The sequence below is a fragment of the Rhinolophus ferrumequinum genome, chromosome 13, assembly GCF_004115265.2.
Source record: "Rhinolophus ferrumequinum isolate MPI-CBG mRhiFer1 chromosome 13, mRhiFer1_v1.p, whole genome shotgun sequence".
Classification (NCBI taxonomy): Eukaryota; Metazoa; Chordata; class Mammalia; order Chiroptera; family Rhinolophidae; genus Rhinolophus; species Rhinolophus ferrumequinum.
The window spans coordinates 70613173-70633676 of NC_046296.1; the positions used below are offsets into that span (position 1 = coordinate 70613173).

At 52.5% G+C, this 20504-nt stretch overlaps 1 protein-coding gene across 15 annotated transcripts in view; it reads left to right on the forward strand.

Annotated features, from left to right (window-relative positions):
* MYT1L (myelin transcription factor 1 like) overlaps window positions 1–20504 on the forward strand; it is a 367369-nt gene that overhangs the window by 333054 nt on the left and 13811 nt on the right. For all 15 annotated transcript variants that reach the window (XM_033124940.1, XM_033124939.1, XM_033124941.1 and 12 more), the window contains 3 exons: window positions 3647–3709; window positions 9562–9645; window positions 11040–11261. In XM_033124940.1, coding sequence (XP_032980831.1) covers window positions 3647–3709; window positions 9562–9645; window positions 11040–11261 — 369 coding nt within the window. The remainder of the gene's footprint in view (window positions 1–3646; window positions 3710–9561; window positions 9646–11039; window positions 11262–20504) is intronic.

The following is a 20504-nucleotide window of genomic DNA, read 5'->3' on the forward strand; positions in this document are numbered from 1 at the left end:
TTTTAAACGTCTGTACGAGACCAATTTTTTCTAGCCAGATAATAACATGTACTACCCAGAATTATTTTCTCTCGGTGTTACTTAATCCCAGGGCGATGTAGGATCACAGATGAGGCCAAATGTTTTTTGTCTCAAATCTGTTCGTGAGGGGGTGAGGATAGATGCTAAGGTTATGTCTTCATCACTTGCTTTCTCAGAGTGTTTTCAGCAAGAGGACCTTTGGAGAGGGAGAGACAAAATATCCTAAACAGGTGTTTTACTTAACACAACCTTACATCCCTAAGCATAGGGACGTGTGCCATCGTCTGTGTGACAACTTCCAGGCAGCACACAGGACACGGAGGGGCGCCGCTTTTCCTGGGACCGCCTGAGAACCCGGCGCCTGCCTTACAGGAGTTTCCATGGCAACCCCTCACTCCCCACTGCCATTTGAAACCCGTGCTGTGCAGCACATGCTGTGTGATTCTGACCACGGAGGGCCTCCCTTCACGGAGAAGATGCCCTCTAGACAGGAAGATGCAGATCCAATGTTTTCTGGTCGATTTTCCACCTCCCGTTAGCAGGGGTCCAAGCGCAGTCTCCAAATGACAAGCACAGACCCTTTTGTTAGATGAATGATCACTTCCTCATGCACCGGCTTCAGAAACTATTTTTGCATGTTGAGTTTTCTTAACCGCGAAATTCGCATGTAAATCTGAGTTGAAAAACAGCCCGGAAGTCTTGAGCAGTAACATAAAATGAATACCCAGGGCTGTTAAAAGAAAGCACAGTGAGGAGCCACCCAGCGCTGCCTTGCGCCACCCAGAGACGCACAGCGGTCACCGCCTCATCTCCAAGTGCGGGGTGGGGGGGGGGGGAGAGGGGGGGGGGAGGGGGGGAGGGGGGAGGGGGGAGGGGCGGCGGCGGCGGCGCTAACCAGGCCATGCGGGGCCTTGGAGCGTGCACAGCCCTCGCGCCTGGGTCCCGCTGCGCCGGCGGGAAGGGCGGGGAGGAGCCTAGAGCAGGACCCTTGGGCAGCCACCCTCCTTCCATCCTCAGCCCTCGACGGGCGGGCAGATTGTCCCCATTAGGACGATGAATACTGGCAGTGACGCAGCCAGCAGGTGGCAGAGCTGGGGTCCGGCCCCTCTGTCTAACCTGGTACCCATGTTTTTTCTTCCCCAACAGAGTGAAAGCTCGGAAAATGAGCCAAATCAACAGTTTGTTTTTATGGTGATAAAGGACTTTTTAAATGCCTCTTTTTTTAATCAGATAGTACATTTGTAAATGGTTTAATCGCATAAAAACCACTCTGAAAATCTTCCCTGTTTCTTAATTAGTAAAATCTGATTGTCATTTGTACGATGTTGGTTATAATGCCTCACTTAAACTTGAACAGAGTATGTCAACCTCCTCCTGCCCCATCAAAAAAAAATGGCATATGAAAAACTTTCTACTCATGTTAAAAAGAATAAATTTTAAATAAATTTGCGCTAAGTACTTAAATAGGAACAGTTTAAGGATTCTTTTTTCAAAAAAGTAAAGCCAAGTATATGTTATTGGCCAGTAGGAAGCATTTCTGTTTCTTGATACATTTTCAGGACAGAAAGTTGCACGAAGATTGGCTTTTCTTAGAATGATTTTATTGCTTTCAAATCCCCTCCCGGTGTGAGCATTCTGGGTTCAGTCTGTCCCCATGAGGTGCCATTTGGGAAATCAGCTATTTAAGTTCAGTCATTTAGGTCGGTTTTTAGAAAATAATTCCTTAGCAATTGGCGGAGTAGTCTTATGATGGAACGTAAACAGCTGTTACTTCAACAGAAGGCAGGTCATCAGATTTGGGGGCGTTGTTCTTGGTACGTAGGTTCTGTTGTGAACATCTCCACGTTCTGTCCCAAACGCCTATTTTTAAAATCCCGAATCCACTTACACACACCAGCGGTTTCTCTAGTCCCTTTTCACTAAGTTACTTCTTAATTCTCCCAGAGCACAGGCTGTAAGTTAGACTTTAACCTTTAGTATGACATGGCAGCTGGCAGACCTAGATTTATGTTCCCTTTCTTGGGACTAAAGGAAAATTCAGTGATTTCTGAATACCAGAATTGTCTGTACATCAAGTGTCACTCACGACACCACGCAGAGGAGCGGGGTCCCATTGCGTGGGCCCCAGCCCTGCCCACGCTCATCTGGTGGTGAGGATGTCCCTCTGTGGGCCTGATCTCAACCCCCAACTTCCAGGTGACTTCCTGAGTGGAAAGCAGACTGAAATCTCGTGGAAGCAGCATACACTTAGTAAATACTTAAAATGTGCGATGTCTGGCCTTGCCAGGAATCCAGGTTCTCATCGACTAGGGGTGGGGCACACAAGCTCAGTGAAATAGGAATTACCGTCACTCTGTCCTTGCTTAGTTGTTTTCCGTTTTTCGTTTTTTTGGTTGACCACAGGGATTTAATAATCCATTGACTCCATCCCCCAACCCCGTGGCGTCCTTTCTCTCCTTCCAGAGCTTCAAGCCAGGCTCCATCATTTTATTACTCTATGTCAAGTCCCTTGCCACTGTCGCCTGCCCGTCCGAATGACACTCATTACACCTCAGGCTGATGAAATCCAGCGCCTCCCCACAGGGGGACACAGCCTGGCTGACTGGTCTCAATACTACTGACACCAGGCCCAAGATCCACTACATTTCCCAAGTACATTCTCTCCCATCCCCCTAAATGTCTGTCTTCTCCTTCTTATTTTTTGAGCGTTACAAACTTCATGAACAGAAGTAAGAAATTTTCTTAATTTTTGTCCTAATTTTTACATGTGTGGTGGGTACGGATGCAGCTGAAATAACAGTGTGCAAATATCTTTGTTGAACCATCTGATTATTCTTGGAATGGCACATTGAAGATGCTATCTGAGGGCAGTAATGATAAGACTGTTTCAAAGCGTTCTCTCTCATCAGAGCACTGGCGGTGGGATGGTTCAGGAACTGGGGAGCTGCCTCGGTGGGTGGAGGAACTGGGGAGCTGCCTCGGTGGTGCAGGAACTGGGGAGCTGCCTCGGTGGTGCAGGAACTGGGGAGCTGCCTCGGAGCGTGAAGGCCTGTGACCGACCCCAGCACCCTGGCTGATGAGGCCTCGGCCTGGTTGGTCCGCAGTCAGGACTTAACCGGGGTGTGACGAGGCAGTTGAATGGGAGCCCGTGACAATGGCGGTGTGGGTTTGGACGACGTCCGTTCTCTTAGACCACTGTGTGCCCCTTCATGTAAAAATCCAGCTTCACATGAGGGTTGGTGTAACAACAAGCCCTGTCGTAACTGAACGTCAAGTGGTAAAAAGAGAAGGAGCATGGCATATGGGGAGGGAACAGAGACCCCAGACGAGTGGTCGTGGGACCAAGCATGCCCCAGACAGTGCCAAATCCTAGGCAGTTACTGAGACCAGGATCCTCTAGAAAATGTCATTGTGCTGGAGGGAAGAGGTGGCCCGAGGTTTGTATCTGGCAGTGGTGGCAGGTGGGCCACGTCCACGCCAGCCAGGGGCCTTCCAGCTCCATTTCTCTTCTTCACTGAGGAAGTTAAGCCTCAAATCGAGTTCACTTTCCAGATAAAAAGGAAGTTAACTGTCCAGGGAATTTCATTTCTTTCCAGTAAATTGCCAATTTGCATTTTGGTTTTAGGTGTCCCACCCCTGGCTGTGATGGCTCTGGGCACATCACTGGCAACTACGCTTCCCATCGAAGGTATGTACAGGTTTTCTTCTCTCGAAGCTGTTCTTTCTCGTCACCACGCATGGCAATGTGGCCAACAGCCTGGTATGCAGTGTGCTGGCTGATTGTGCTGGCGGGGCGGCCGCAGGGACCCAGGGACCACAGGCTCCTCCTGACAGCTGCTTGTCCTGCAGCTGCTCTGTCCACTGGAGTCCCTCAGTAGCACAGGACAAGCTAAGCTCCTGAGAACAGTCACTGACAGGCCAGCTTGCTAATGCCACTGGGAACTGTCCCTAAACATTGAGGTGTGAGCCACAGGCCGTGTGGTTACCGTGAGCGGGGATCTGCAGAGCTGACACACAGACCTGACCCTTCCAAAGTCTCGGCACTGTCACTCCCGAGAGGCGGTGTCTGAGTACAGCAGGGCGATTCGGCCGTGTGAGGAAACACAAGTCCGTGCGAGCCCACATTCAGTGAGCCTTTTGCACCAGGCCGTGTCAGAGGTGAGGAAATGACCTTGAGGTGCTACGTCTGCACAGGGGTGTGGACCCTGTGGTCAGGCACAGGGCTTTCTTGTCCCGTTCAGTTCAGGACAAGCCCGTGCTGAGGGGAGGACAAGAAGCTTGTGGACCGAGGCCCGTGCGGTGATGGTCACAGCTGCGTGTAACAAATGAGCCAAGTCCAAGGCCCGCTGCTGGCTCCCCGTGCCCTAAGGCCAGGTCACAGAGCGGGCAGTGTGAGAGGACACACACCTGCTGTAAGTGCATCTCCCCACCCCCACTGCAAAGAAAAGAACAAAAAAGGTGTCAGGGAGGATTAGGACAGCCAGAGCAATGTGGGCCGCGGGCTGGCCCCGCAGGTCCAGTAGAGGGGGTCCTGTGGCCTAGGGCGCACTCTGTGGCCCCCAAGTGACCGCCTCCCCGTGCTCAGAGCAGGGGTTGCTTGCTGCCTGGCCCGGTGTGGATTAGAGGCTCAGCTCACGTGATGGGCAGTTTCCTCAAAGACCTGACTGCCGAGTCCTGTTCTTCTGCGCTCACTCCCCCGGTGGGAGCAGCTGACGCAGGCAGTACAGGCCTGGGGAAAGCCTGACGGAGGGGCGCCAGCACGGAGAACTGACCGGTGCGATTTAGGAGTGCGTCTCCATGTGACTCGATGACCACGTCTCGCTGTCAAGACCAGGGCTGTCCCCCTGGGCACTGTTGACGTTTAGGTGGACAGTTCTTTGCTGTGGGGCGTCCTGTGCACTGCAGGATGCTGAGCAGGTCTCGGGTGCCCCACCTCCATTCATGACCAGCAAATGTGTCTCCAGACAGCACCCCACATTCCCGGGCCCCTGCCATGGACCAGGGGTCACGCGCTCCTCTGGCCAGCCAGGGCATGCTGAACGTCAGACAGGAGTTACCTCCAAAACGGGTCGCCAGAGTAAGATCGCTGGTGTGGAGTAAATAAAACAAAAGTAAATTTAAAACTCTGGGTAAATATAAAAAGTCAAGCACATTCTACAATACTTCTTATTTTAATTGTATCTTAGAAAAGAGATGTCCCCGTCCTCACACGGCCAGGACTTCCGGCATTTAACAGCGTCTGCGGAACGAAAAGTGAACATTTACTGCTCACTTACTGTCCAAATGTCTGTCTGCCACAGATTGGTTTTTTGTTTGGCGTCATTTAAATTTATCCACAATTTAGTTTAAACGTTTTAATTCATGTAACTGAGAGCTTATATGGTAAATGTTAATATAGCATAAACTTGTAAATGAAGCATAATTCAGGCTTAGATTGAAGCTGAGACCTGGGCCTGGAGTTAAGTCAGACCAGGAGTAACCTGCAGAGATGGAAAGCAAGTTTGACTTGGGTTTTGGCAAATTGGGGCGGGATGCACGGCCTTGTGGGGCAGCCCATCAGCAGCAGGGCTCACAGTGAGGGCACGCATCCCAGTGACGACTCCCCTTGCGTAAGGGTGACGATCGGGCTGCCACTGTCAGGCCACAGTGTCCCCTTGGTTGACAGTTCTTGTGTGAACAGGACGTGAATGGAGGAGAGCAGCCAACACTTCCCAGTGTGTCGGTTCTCTGCGCTCCTCTTGTTGTCTATTTCTCAGGAATGTGAGGGGATGTTACTTATGCACCAACTCTAGAGAAAACCTGGCTTCCACTGGTGCTTCGCCTCTGCTGACTGAGCCACAGTCGGGACCGCAGGCCACAGAGCGCGTTCAGACCGCAGACTCACGCCGAGTGGCCGGGTCAGCCTGTGAGCCGCCCCCTGCCTCTCCGGCCAAATGCGCACATTTTAAGTTTCGTCTGAGTTACAGCACAGCCACTGCTCTCGAATGTAACTATCACCAAGGGCTGTGCCACTGGCACCAGCTTCCTCCTGGGCACTGTCCTGGGGGCTTCGGAAGCTGCCTGTCTCACTGTCCTCGGGCCACCTAAGCACTAGGTAACCCGTCTCCTTTTGCACTAGAGGACCCGAGACTGGCAGAGGTTGTGCAGCGGAGATGTGCCCACCTCCTGGGTCTGCCCTGGACCCCACACACGCAGTGGCCCCTGCAGAGGCCACGCAGCCACTCGCCATGGGAAGCAGACGCACCCTGACCTGTCCTGGGTCTGACCGATGCTTCTTTTTTGTTTTTTTTTTTCCAGTTGTGAGCATGGTGTGGGTTTCCAGTCTCTACATTCTGTCTGAAACTTTCCTAAGTTTGTTTTAATCGATATTTATTGAGTGCCTATGATGTTTTATCAAACACCTTCCTCCAGTGCTTTTCCCTCCCCTCCGTCCTCAGTGAGCAGAGACCCTGTTTGCTGAGAGCATGGAGAAACTTCCAGAAACTTCACCAACCTCGTCAGGCTGTGAGTCAGCCCTGTCTTCAAGCAACAACAGAAAGAGATCCAATTTTTTTCAGCTTTCCCACGAAGACCCATTTCCAGGCATCTTTATACCTTTCCCTGACCCTTCTCCAGACCTGCTTTCCACTCAGCCTCAGACGTGCTGCTACAAGGACGTCCCCGGCACAGCACCCGGGCCCCAGTGTGTCTGATTCGCTGTCGCTTACATGCAGCCAGGCACCCCAAGGCCAGCACTGCCGCTCTAGCCCAGAAGTGATGGCTCCGCCTCTCAGAGACTGTGCCACATGAGTCGGACCCCCTGGGACGCCCTCCCGGTCTGCAGAGCAGCGGCACGCCCAGGGCTCCAGAACGGTCTCTAAGACATAAGGCCAGGCTCACAGAGCACCTACAATGAACCACTAAGCATGTGCGTGTACGCCCTCACTATCCTATGACACTGTTCTTGATCCTGACTGCATATGAGGGAACAGCACACGGACATCCTATGTCACCAACACGTTCCAGTCCTGTTTCTCCTGGGGAATTTTCATTTTGCTCTTTTATAAAAATGGGCAGAATATGAGCCTTCAGAATGATGATGGAGGGTCTGACAGCCTCTCTGTACCCCGTGATTACAGTGTTCCGTCGGGAGTCAAACCGCGGGCCCCCAAAGCCTTTCCTGCCACGATGTGGACAGATGACCAAATACCGAGGAGGGTAGTGAAAAGCAAGTTGAGGAAATTCCGATGCCAACAAGCAGTGAGTCGCCATTCCGGGGCTTGGGCCCTCGTCACAGAATCAGGACGTGCAGCTTCTCTCCAGGGAGCTCCCAGGACCTGCCCAGCCGTCATCGGCTCTCACACGGCCGCACTGCTCTTCAGTCAGAGGGACAGTAATGTGCTGGCTTCTCTTCGCCCTTGGGAGTCGGCCGCAATGACTGCCCAGCCCCACTTGTAGTCTGGAGGCCCCACGGCACACACCGCTCAACTACAGCCCACGCTGAGGGCCCACTGTGTGCCCCCCTCTGCCCGGAAGCACCCATGTACTCCACCTCCAGCCAGAGAAGGCAAGAGTTCTGAAAGCGTTGGCAATGTTTCCAAAATCTATAAAATCTCAAATGAAGATACCTATTCGTATACGAAGATGCCTGCATCAATGACGGCAAATTGTGGAAAGTGTGGCGTCTGCCCAGGAAACTGTTAATCTCTTAGAATATCGTTGCAAATGTTAGCCCGGAATTCTAGCAAATTGAGTGAATATTTATTGGCCACATGATATGGGCCAGAAGCTAAGGAACAATGACAATTGGGGTGCTCCTGACATCAAGTAATAGACGATCTAAGGGAAAAAAGAGACATAAAAGCAAACAAGTGAGACAGAAATATAGATACAAGTCTAGGGAGCATTGTTCCGCGTTACCATGACAAGTAAGCAGGTCTTAACTCGAGCAGGGTGGGCGGATGGGAGAAAGCAGAGAGGCTGTCACCTCAGAGCTGAGCACTGAGGGGTGGGCAGAGTGTGGGGGTCGTGGGGGAAGAATCTCCAATCAAAGGCGCTAGCAGAACGTTGCTGCAGCAGCTGCCACGGCAACACTCAGCGTGCTTCATGCGAACAGCAAACGAGTCCATTTGGTCGAGTCTGGATGTCCACATGTGGGAGTGGCTATGGACAGGACGTGGCTTTAGGAGTCTTGTTAATTTCTTATAGTGCTTTAAACTTAGTTCTCCAGAGCACAGGGGAGTCCCCCACATATTGGGGAGCAAGGTTGGCTGTCAGCAGAGAGAACATGATTTTGGGAGATGAGAGGCCCCCGAGAGCAACTTTGGAGGGGATGGTGACATCCTGGAGAAGACTCAGCCCAAGTGAACCGGAGCCGCGATGGGTGGGGACCTGTAGGCTCCTGGAGGGACAGGCTTGGGCACTAGGACGGGCTGGTCAGGAGGCAGAAGGGGCTGCAGGGAGCTTCCGTGAGTACTGAGATTGAGAAGCCCCCCCACAAAGCAGGTGAAATTCTGTTCAGACGCTCTGACCTGGAGATTCTTGTGGCCCAGCAGGTGGGCAGCACGGGGCTGGCAGGGAAACCAGGGTGTAGAGTGTGCAGCAAATGTGACATCTGAGCCCGTTGGAAGTTCAGTGGAGGAGACACAGAATCACAGTCTTTGGAAGTGGACGGGGGGGTCCAAATACCAAGGGACCAACTCCTCCCAGGACGCCTGAGCGGACAGTGGGAGCCCAGCTCCAATATCCACAAGACAGGACTGCCCCACTCCTGAGGTCCTGCAATAGGAATCTCCACGCCACTCAACCCACAAGGAAAACACGGCTGAGTGACTCTGTTGGGGTCAGATGTGGAAGTAAAGCAGGAATCGAAGTGCAGACAGAAGGTGATTGAAGGCCCTGAAGTTATGTGACGCCGTCTCTGCAGGCACCTGTGGACCTCGCTCTGCGTTTCCCACGACGGCCTCGCTGTGGGCGTGCTCCCTGGACCACAGCTGAGCTAGCTGAGACCTGCCTGCGGAGAAGTGGCCTGTCTGACGCACAGGCCCTCCACTCAGTTCCACCTGCCTCAGCAAAGTGGCCGCAGACAGCCCTCCAGCAGTGGCCCTGCCAGGAAGCTCCAAACGAGGGCTGACAGCGAGCACTGGGTTTTCATCCCCACATTTGAGCAGCAAACATGAGTTTTAGATTCTGGCCAATGCTTAGTTTCATTTTCCCTGGGGTTCCAGCGCCCGGCTGGTGGCAGGAAAAGTTCTCTACTTTCAACAAGAAGTGAGTCACTAGCGTGGAGCCAGCAGTCCAGGGTCTAAAATGCCACCTGCTGGTGAGACCAAGACTCCAAGGCTGTGGGAGTGTGGGGACCTCGCGGCTTATGGGGCACCAGGCCACCGTGTCCCAGGAATGTGCCTTGAGGGCACACACAGGCCTGCACCCGAAAGGACCCTCCCCCAGAGTTTGTTTTTATGCCCAGAAGTACCAGCTTCTGGAGAGAACTGAGTCAGAGCCGTGACTGGTGTGGGACTAGCAGTCTGGGAGGCTTTCTGAAATCACTTTCTTCCTTAGCCTTTCAGGTTGCCCAAGAGCAAAGAAAAGTGGCATCAGGATAGCACAGAGCAAGGAGGATAAAGAAGACCAGGAGCCGATCAGGTGTGCGCGGCGGGGAGCCTGCTGGGGCAGGGCATGCGGGAGCCTCAGTGAGGGGGACACACAGGGCTGCTGGCCTCCATCAGATGGCAGTCGACTGCGAGGTCAGAGATTTAAACCCGCACCAAACTGCATCGGCTAAGTTGCAGGGGTTGTAATAAGCCAGCATCTCTCAGTCTGGTGTTCTGAGTAACAAAACACCACAAACGCCCCTCTGCCCTCTGTGGGGGGAAAAGCAATTTACTTTGCTGGGAAAGGCAGATTCGTGAAAGGGTATGAAGGGAGAAGGTACATCACCCAAAGAGGACATTTTGTGACATTCTGGCTTCTGAAAACCATTTAGCTGTACGCATTCTTCGGACGCACACGCTAGGCTTCCAGCACGGGGGGCGAGAACGCCAGCCCAGGGACGCAGCCATGGCTCTGAGCTGAGGCTCGGTGAGCCTGGGTCTCAAAACCCTGTAAGATACACCCGGCGCTGTCTCTCTGAGATTTCAATCTCACTCACTGTCTTTGGAGAACAACTTTGATTTAAACAAAACAAAAATTACTTAAGTAAAAATTATTAAAATAAATTAAGACATATTGAAATAAATAGGTAAAACAAATTCTATAGAATGTAAACTTTACTGTTTAAAAAAAAAATGCAGGAAACCCCCCCAGCTTAGGGCCTGTGAGCAGACGTGAAATGGCACTCCACCGCCTGTGACAGTCATTTGTGACATTGGTGAGTAACTAATGTCACAACCGTTTGCTACAACCTATGTAGGAAGTTCCAGAAGCACTGACTAGCACATTGTTGAACTCTGGCTCCAGCCAATGATTTTCCTATTTATTCCCCAAAATGCATTGATGGCGTGCTTCGTGCCTTAATTAAATAATATCTCTCATGCTTAAAATCCTGTCTGGCTGGAAGGATATTTTATTACCTCCGGAGAACGTGACCAAACAAATACATGTTTTGTAGCTCTTGAGAAAACACAGGTTTATAAAATAGTCTTTCTGAAAAGAACCCTGCAATTTCCCATTGACTTTGCCTATTTCCACCATAAAAGCTGTGATTATGCCCAAAAGTGGTGTCTTTTAAACAGACGCCTGAATCTCACGTGCTACTACAAACCAGTTCTTGTTTTTCCCAGCTGGGTCCCCCGACCCTCCCGAAGCTTAGACTTTCCCTTACAGAAAAGTCTCCTGTCAGGGGTGGGGTGTTTCTGCGAGTGACATACTCCATGGCCCCACTAGGTGGCACCCACTGGTGAATTTTTTTTTCCTTCTTTTTCTCTCGCTTGTGGAGAGCGTAATTTTTCCTTCATGTCAGGTTATTTTGACTTTGTTGTAGAGGCCACCAGGTATGTGATGGCAAAACAATAAAGTTTGTCTCACCTGTCTGCTACCAGATGCCCCGTTCCTGGGTGTGACGGCCAGGGCCACATCACTGGGAAATACGCGTCCCACCGCAGTGCGTCCGGGTGCCCCTTGGCAGCAAAGAGGCAGAAGGACGGGTACCTCAATGGCTCCCAGTTCTCCTGGAAGTCGGTCAAGACGGAGGGCATGTCGTGTCCCACCCCTGGATGCGACGGCTCAGGACACGTCAGCGGCAGCTTCCTCACGCATCGCAGGTCAGTGCAGCTGCCCAGGCCTGGGGGCCGGGGAGCCGGGGGCGCCGGCAGGCTAGCCAGCGGTCACCTCCCATGCTAAGAAAGAAAAGCCGGGAACCATGGCAGCAAACTAAGGACATTGGAGGCTGGGCCAGAAAAGGAAACTCAGGTTTGTTTTGAAAGCACCAGCTAGGTCATCACCACTGTGTGTCAGGGCTGTGGATTCCAGATGTCTGACAGGGACCCACAGCAGGAAGCAGGTGTTCGCTCCACACACACGAATATCTGTAGAGTTTCGGCCGAGTATTGCAGACAGGCCCCATGCAGGGAAAAGGGTGGCATTTGTCATAAGCCTCGTGGCGAGTGCCTGGCCGGCTACGTCAGGAAATTCCCAGAAAAGCCAAGCGATCCCATTGAAGTGGGTGGCTTGACTGAAGAAGAAATACATGCAGTTACATTGTCCTAGAAGAGGAGGCCTGCTCTGTTGAATCAAGTGCCTGGCAGGCTGTTAGGTGGGTTAGGACCTGTGGTGTGGACCAAGCAGACGTCATTTTGACATGTTCAGGAATGTGTGACAATGAGCTTAACATTCTTCAAGGAAGGTTTTTAATTATGAAAGGAATTCCTGCTCAGGTAGAAAACTCAAAAGGTATAAACAGGGTAAATGGGCCTGAAGAGAAGAACGCACGTCCATACCCTGACCTCGTCCTTCAGCTGGGTCCCCTCCCAGAAAGCGCCTTTGAGCAAAGAGTCACACAGTCCTGCAGACGTCCACACGGCCGCCTGGGGAACACACCACCCACCCCACCACTGCACCACGTTCCTGTGTTAATACAAATAGATCACAGTATTTCCTAGGTCTCTGCATAGAAAGGGCTTTTCCTCTCACCAGGGGCTGGGCTGGGAGACACACCTCCCACCGTGTGCTCCGTGCGAGCTGCCTCCTCCTCCACAGTGAGAGGACTCAGGCGTATGTACTGCCACACGTGTCCTTTCTAGACGTGGGTGTTGCTGGGAATGATGACAAACCTCCCCCACAGACGCTGCACGTTTGTGCAAGCGCATCTTCAGGACAGAATCCTAGAAACAAAACGCTAGCTCATAAATTTTGACGGGTAGTAACAAAATGCTCTCCCAAGTTCTCGCTTCAAATGTTTGGCTATTGATACATATACCGGGAGTGCCAAAAAAATGGATACACATTTTAAGAGATGTTATTGATGCTCAAACAGTAATTCGCTGTCATCAGAAGTGTCTGGACGCTGATGAGAACCACTTTGAGCACCTCTTGTAATTGCAGAAGTCAAATGTGACTTGTATTCATCTTTTGTTATCGGTATATATCGAGTATTACATTTTAATAGGTTTTTCCTTTCTTAAAATGTGTCTACATTTTTTTGGCACCTTCTGTGTGTGTGTGTGTGTGTGTGTCTGTGTGTGTGTGTGTGTGTGTGTATAAATTTTAAAGCCTTGCTACATGACATTTGAGTAAGGGTCTATATGTTTTGTTAACAAACAAAAGCCAGTTCCATTTCTCTGGATAGATACAAGCACTTGTGGAGTGCAGACTCTGTACCAGAGGATGGGTGTTGCCGTGAAGCTGGCCAACGGGTGGTGCAAACATCAGTGGGGGTGGTTACAGGATGTGGCTCTGGAGACCCACCACCGTTAGGAGCTCCTCCCCGAAGTGCAGGCTTCATGGTTCAGAGCACTAGACCCAGTCCCTCGCAAGCTGGTGGCTGAGCTCCATCACACAGCACTGTGTGGGGTCGCAGGGCCCAGGGCACATTGTGGGGCTGGCAGAGCAGGAGGGGGCACCCAGAGGCAGGGCTGGGAGGGGGTTCACTGTGGACCCCACTTCTCTGTATGTAAGTGTGCTGGCTGGGCTGCTTGGTCGTCACCTCAGTCTCCTTCCACTTCAAGTAGGATCCAGGAGAGGCTCTGAAATGAAAAACCTTATTCTAACCCTGAAAAACAAACAGATAAATAATTTTAGAAGTAAGTCATACAGTCTTTCACAGGGCTTAGCCAAAATGACATTTTTAAAAAAGTCATGTCCTACACCTTCTTAAACCTATTTCCAGCCTGACTTGTTTATTTTCAGTTCCCCTATAGTCCGTTATAAATGAAGAGGTAGACTTTTTCAGAGTGTTTATTTTGCTTAATACTTCCCAAGAAAATTACAGTAAAAAGTCATCATCTTGATTTCTCACTATGTGAGTTATTTCTGTGACCAGTCATGTCATTTAATGTGAGCATTAGCTAGGACAGAGTAACTGCCCTAACAGAATGAGCGGCAGCAGAGCAGAAGTTTATTTCTTGTTCCCATAACAGAGTGGATGGGGGAATAGGAAAGATGCCCTCTGCTGTCTTCAGCACATTTTCCAAGGGCATCTTCATTCCACAGCCAGAATGAGGAAAAGAACATGGAGGGTCCTGGAGGGACATGTGGCGCCGTACATATCGCTTCCTTCACGTCCCACAGGTAGAACCCAGTTCTATAGATGGCAAACCTAATACAAGGGTTGCTGGGGACAGTGGGGGATGTGGTCTTTGTGAGCCCAGGAACCAGAGAAAACCTTTAGGCAGCCTGCCTCTCTGTGACATTGCGCTGCTATCGGGTTTACAAACACACATATATACAGCCAACCACAGCACCCTGAGATCTCTATGGTCCCCATTCTAAGAAGAGAAGACTAACTCAAGAAGGCAAGTCACTTCCCCATGGGCACACCAGTAAAGAAAAGCTGGGAGTTACCTAAGGACTGTCCAGTGGGCTTTGTCCATGGCCATCTGTGTGTCACTCACCTCCACACCTGCAGGACCAAGCACAGGACCTCCGCAGTGCGGGCATTCAAGAACCCACCATTGAGGAGGCCCGCTAGGGTGGGCCACTAGCTGTTCCCCAGGGGAGGTGGGGAGCAAAGGGGCACACGCCAGGAGGAAGGCCAGTGCCCTTCACCCACATGGAGATGTCCACGTCTGCCGTACACCTGGAGAGTGGGGCCTTCCACTCCCTCTCATGGCTACAATATTGGCCACTCTCACCAAGACCATAGCAAGACTGAGGACACTGATGGAAGTTCAAGCTGTTTTTGCTCAAGACCTTCTCTGATGATGAAACATCACAGGGCCAGTACCTGTGGCCCAAGCTGTAGAGGAAACTGGGCCTTGCTGCCTCAGGAAGCCTCCTCTGAACTCTCGTCTGGCCTCACGACACCCATCTTTCCCACTCTCTTTGAGTCCCCTCGTCCTCCTTCTGCTGCTGGCCTGGTGACAGTGTGGAAGGACCTGCGAGGCACGGCCAGGGCTCTGCCAGACTAGTCAGCGGTTTTCTGTTTCTGAAGCATGTTGCAAACATCGGACCTTACTTTATAACACAAGAAGGCCTCGCAAATTCCCCTTTCTCTGTGGTCTGTGGGAATGAGGAGGGGGATAGAGGGTCGAGGTGGCCCACCAGAGGACTGGACGCACTCGTGGGCATGGAGAGCAGTTCACTCGGGGCCAGACCGCAGGCTGGATCTGGGTTTTCCTGGACTTCTGCTCCCCAGAAACTAGCCAACCCACACCACACTGTGGCAACTCTTTGGTCATACTGGGGGCAGCGATGGATGGTATCTGCTTTGTCCCTGCCCTGCTTTCCGGCAGGAGGCCATGCACATGGAGAAGCCAGCTCTCTGCCGGGCTGGACCTCCTAGGAGGAGGGGACACAAGGAACCTTGCTGAGGAAGCAGTTCTGCCCTTCCTGCAGGGAGGCACGTGGCTGGGCCCGGCACCCCTCCTACACCCACCAGAGAGGAGGACCCACCACCAAGCCCTGCCGGCCTCCCACCCGCCCTCCACACACACAGTTGGCTTGGGATCCATCATCACATGAAAGCCTTCAGTGACTAGAATTCACGCCCTCTGGTCGCTGGCTTCCTGCTTGGTCCCTGGTCCGCAGGGCCCCCTGCAGTGCTCCGTGCTGACCATGGCTGCCTGAATGCGTCCAAGTCTTATTTTCGTCGTCGTTATATTTTAGTATCTGAGGAAAGTATGGGGGAGGGGGCAACAGCAGCTGTTTCAAGTGCGAATCCCCAGGGGCCGTGAAAGCGAGAGGCTCAAGGTCACGTCTGTGCTGTGCCCTCCCCACCTCCCCTCAACCCCATCCCCACCCCACCCCACCCCCCGGGCTTTGCAAAGATTTTCCTTCCGAAACTCATTCACACCACCTCCTCTTTGTCCCCTGACTGCACAGGGGCTGACTTGCTAATGTCACTTGATTCAATTGCTACAAGTTTCAATGTGAGCTGCCAGCTGAGACTAGGGGCTGCCACCTCTGGCTGCAGGTCTGATACCCCAAACCCGCTGTTTGCCCATTGGAAGGCCATGCACCCTCTGTTTTCCTCTGGGCCGGCCTGTCCTCAGCCTCTCAGAGTTCTCTACACCCGCCTCGGCACCTGTCTGGGGCCTCCTCGGGAACTAGGCCTCAGGAGGCTTGATGTGGGTCCCAGCTGCCTCCCCGGGCTCCCTGGGGTCCCCGTCACTGTGGCGTAGTCTCCACCTGAATCCCAGCACCAGAGGCTCCTCCACTGTAACCTGCGTCTTCCACACATCACTGAAGTTGACCCAATTCATAGTAAAAGCTCCTATTTCCAGAACAGTTATGTTCACATATCTAAAACCTAAGAGAAATCTCCTGGGAAAACATCTGGCTAGGAGCCCACGCTTAGCTAACAAATGTGACTCCCCCAGCTCCCTAAGCTGTCCCAGCACATTGCCACAGCCATGGCTTCAAACCTACAAATATACCCTCAGACCGGAAGTCTGAAATCAGGACACAGGCAGGCGGGCCCCTCTGAAGGCTCTAGGAGAGGGCGCTCCTTGCCTCTCCAGCTTCTGGTGGTGCTCGGAAATCCAGAGTGTCCCTGGGCTGGCGGACATTTCACTCCAATCTCTGCCTCCTGCTCCTGTGTCTGTGACCAAACTCCCCTCTTCCTAGCAGGACACCAGTCATGGGATTAGGGCTCAGCCTCAGCCAGTATGACCTCATCTGACTTGCTCACATCTGCAAAGGCCCTATTTCAAAATAAGGTTCTGGAAGTTAGGATGCCAACATATCTTTTGGGGGGCACACAATCAACCCACAGCAACGATTAACACCAAATGTATCTCTGATCTTCCTGAGAGACAGCAAAAGACAGATGAAAAGAGCCATCGTTCCCTTACCGTCTGTTAGTTACAGTTGTCAGTAACAAGGCAGGAATTCTCTATCACGTGAACACGAGGTGAGTGGCTGCCCAAGCTCCTGACCACCGGACAGCCCCTCGGTGGTCGCGCTGCCCCCCGTCTGGCACTTGGAGCGCCCATCGCAGGGTCTCTGTGGTCCCTGATGACCAGACGCTGCCTCTAAGGTCACTGCACTCGGAAGTTGGCAACACTTCTATTTCCTGGAGGGTGTGGCCCAGCCACAGCTCACCCAAACCACGGCCACCTGGGACCACACTCACACTGGGGATTTTGCCACTGAGGAAGAAGAGGAGAAAGCAGAGACATTTCTGGAAAGAAATGTTTTTTTAAAAGAAAAACTATAATTTGTCATCAGACAAGAGAAGAATAAAAAGAATATTATCATTTATGATATTCAGAATCCAAGAAGCATTCAGAGAACAAAAAATATCTTTTAAAGAAGATAACTGAAATTAAAAGTTCAACTAGAAAGTTAGAATATAAGATTGAGGAAATCTCCCTTAAATTATAAAGAGATCAAGAAAAAAAGATAATTATTTTAAATAAAAAAATAAAAAAGATAATTATCTATGACGTTTCATAACCAACAAATAGGAATTTCTGAAAACATAAGAGAAAATGGAAGAAAGAAAATGCTCAAAGAAAGAATACAGGGAAAGTCCCAGGGCAAAAGTTGAGAATTTTGAGAACCATCTCTGAGTAACCAGAGCAATAATGAAATGGTGGGCTTCAGTCAAGATTCCCCAGGAAAACAGAACCAGTGGGAGACGCTGCCTGGGGCTCACCACCTGGGTGCAGGTGGGACAGCTGACTGCTTGACACCCCATGCCCTCCTGCCAGAGTGGCTGCCTTCCCGAGGGGCCCCGAGGACCAGCCTTGCCTCATTTCCAAAGACAGAAGACCCTCTCGGACTTTCAGTGGGTGAGGGGCTCTTCCCTCCAACAGCCCAGGAGGGCTGGCAGTCACCCAGAAGACCAATTTGGGAGCTTCTGCTATTTGGTAGTGACTGCCAAACACTGTTAGGGAAGAAAGCCTGAGGAGACGCTTTGCAGAGCCATTTCTGTGGGTTGTCTGGTCAGACCTGCCCTCCCTCCTGCACTGAATGCCCTGAGTTCAGCAGTAATTGGGCAAACGGGGTCGTAGTGACCTAACGATAGTGGCCCCTCCCAGGTACCCCTCCCAGGTGCGTATGCCGGAAGCCACAGCCCATCCTTGCCCGGGGAGGGGAGTAGTGCTGTTAGCAAGTGACTGTACAGAGTGTGATCGATCACGTGTCACATAAGGGACCTAAGAAGAGCGTTGCAGTGGCAACGGTGAAAGAGTAGCCCAGTAAGAAAGGCGCTGTGAGCAAACTCGGGGGGCTCATCAGCCCGCGCTCGTCTTTGTCAAAGGAGGAGATGCAGACAAGAGTTTGCTGCAAAGAAAGTAGAGGTTTATTTAAGGAAACGGCACCAAGCCCGGAGACACAGGTGAGCTGGGCTGAAGACCTGGCTCCCCGATCGCCTGTAGGTTACAGATTCTGTGGGGCAAAGTCACAGGACACCATGGGTCAGGGGTCAGGTCGTGCTGGGGGCTGATTGGTTAGAGGTGAGGCGAGGGTAATGAATCATGTCTTCAGGTCTGGAGGACAGTTCTGAGGTCTTTTCTGGAATCCCTGTTTGGTCTCCTGGGAAACTACCCAGGAGGTCATTCCACCTTAGGGCCCAGGAGCTGAAACATAACTTAGGTAAGATGTTTAGCCTGCCATGGGTCTCACCTGTCATCTGCTCCCCGCTCCCCGGGGGTTACTGGTTATCAGGGGAAAGCCTGGCTCTCTGAGAGGTGTAGAGAGAGCCATGATTTCTACAGCTAAGATTTAAAGCTGAATTTAATCAAATCATATGACCTTCGGTTTCAGTATCATGACAGCAAAAATTGGTGTAAAGGAAGCTGTACCAGGGAGTGTATTTCCTGGCAGGGCAACTGAGGCACACACAGGACCTTTCCTGAATCCTTCTTGTCCAAGCTCTTTGTTCCTAAATTCTGTCTCCCAGCCAATCTGGGCAGGAATAAATCTCTGGACAACACACACCGAATGGCTGTCACATACTTAACTTCCACCCAATGGAACTCACCCACGCCTACGGGCTCTCTAACCACACCCCCCTGGAAACGTTGACTTCTTAGCTACTTTCAGCTGTGATGTTCTCCTGAAGGAAGTCCCCTTTGGGCCAGTATCCTGATAAAAAACCCGGGCCTCCCCGTCCCCTGCAGCTTTCCACAGCGTGTGCCTGGAGTCCTGCCTGGAATGCGTGGTGCTGGCGCCAGTGCCAGACGTCTGGGGCCCCAGGGAAGGCGGGCGGGCGGGGCAGGGACGGTTAACTATTTGCTGCCTGGAACAGAACGACCCAAGATTCCGTGACTTCCCAAGTCCACGCCCACTGCACGCGACCACCGCGGGGGGTTAACTCGCTGGCAGGAGTCTCGTGTGGACTTTTCCCTGAGATGCTGGGCCGGCTGGGACCCAGGAGCCCCTAGGCCACTGCGAAGGGCGGTGGGTGCGAGGCACCACTAGATGGCACTGCGCCCGCGCACGGGACTCCCGCCACCCGCGGAGGTGTGGCCAGGCCGCGGCAGGATACTTCCAAATGTGACCCACGTTGATGCAGTCACCGGATCGGAATGGGGGTTGAGTGTGGACGTGTTTGCACAAAACGCATCCTTCTGTGGGCCTGTCTTTGTCTCCTAATTTAGTTCCCAGCTGGGGCTGAAGTCTCTCTTGCCAGAGATGACACCGTTATTTGTCATCCCCAGCTGACAGTTTTAGTAACTAAAGACTAAGAATCACCATAAGACTGAGGTCCGGTTCTGAACCTCAGAGTGGGTCTCGGCGGCTGTTACAGCTTCCAGGTGTCCCTCGTGGGGCCCGTGTGGGAGCCCCCCGTGGAGTTGCCCTGGAAACCCGTAGCCCCTTTCCGGCTTTGGCGGTTTTTGCACATTCCTCTTCATTATTTTCTGCTCATGCGCTACTCTGTAACTGGGTTCTGACCCCTTCGTTTTCAGGCAGGAGGATTCGGGGTGGGAGACCCTAGTGTGTGGGACAGCCCCTCTGCACCGGTCTGGGACATCCAGATGTGCGGACCTCTGAGGACAGGCCTTGTGGATGGCTGCCTGCTGGGTAGAAACCGGGACAGAGAGCTAAGGATGCGAAGTAGCCCAGGCCAAGGGAGAGGCCCTCCCCAGAGCCTGCGCCTGAGAGGAAGGACGGGTGATGGGCTGGGCTGGGGTGGCATGGGCGCGGGGTGCATTGGCCCTGCTTTGTGGTGAGCTCTGAAAGAAGAGCCCGAGGTCAGCTGGGCGGGCGTGGCCAGGCGCAAAGAGTCACACATACAAGTCACCCCAGGGCTGCAGACAGAGAACCCAGTGGGAGCTGAGCTCTGCAGAGGGCGCCAGCCTCACAGGGCTGTTAGGTCGCGCCTCAGGCCTTCACACAGGGTTTCCAGGAGGGGCGGCCACATCAGAGAGAAGCCTGGTGGAGCCGCTTAGCTGTCCTCCTGAGCTGGGCAACAACCAGGCAGAGGCCCAGGGACCCAGCTAGGGACAATCACAGGTCACTGGTGACAGTGAGAAGGGTGACAGACAGGTCTGGGAACAAGTTTACTCAGGAAACACCCCTGAGGCTGGTCACCAGACACACAACCCTGAGGGAAAGGCAGGCCTTGGGGGCACAGTGTGGAGCCCCCTCAGGAAATGACTCTACTCCTGCGGCCCCTCCAGTGCTTTCCTGCGCCCCCAAACCCCACCCCGTGGAGCCATCGTGGTCCCAAGGGCCTCTGCTTCTGGTGTTTCCTAGGGCTGACCTCAGGAACGGAGAAGGCTGGGGCTGGTGACACCCTCTGGGCCAAAACCCCGTTGCCTCTTTCTACTCTGGGCCTAGAAACGCCATTAGCAAAGGTTCTGGGGAAAGCCACAAACCTGGTGACATCAGTGTCCCGTGGACGGGCTACTGCAGGAATAGACACGTCACACAAACATCACATCAGACGGCGGCTGGAT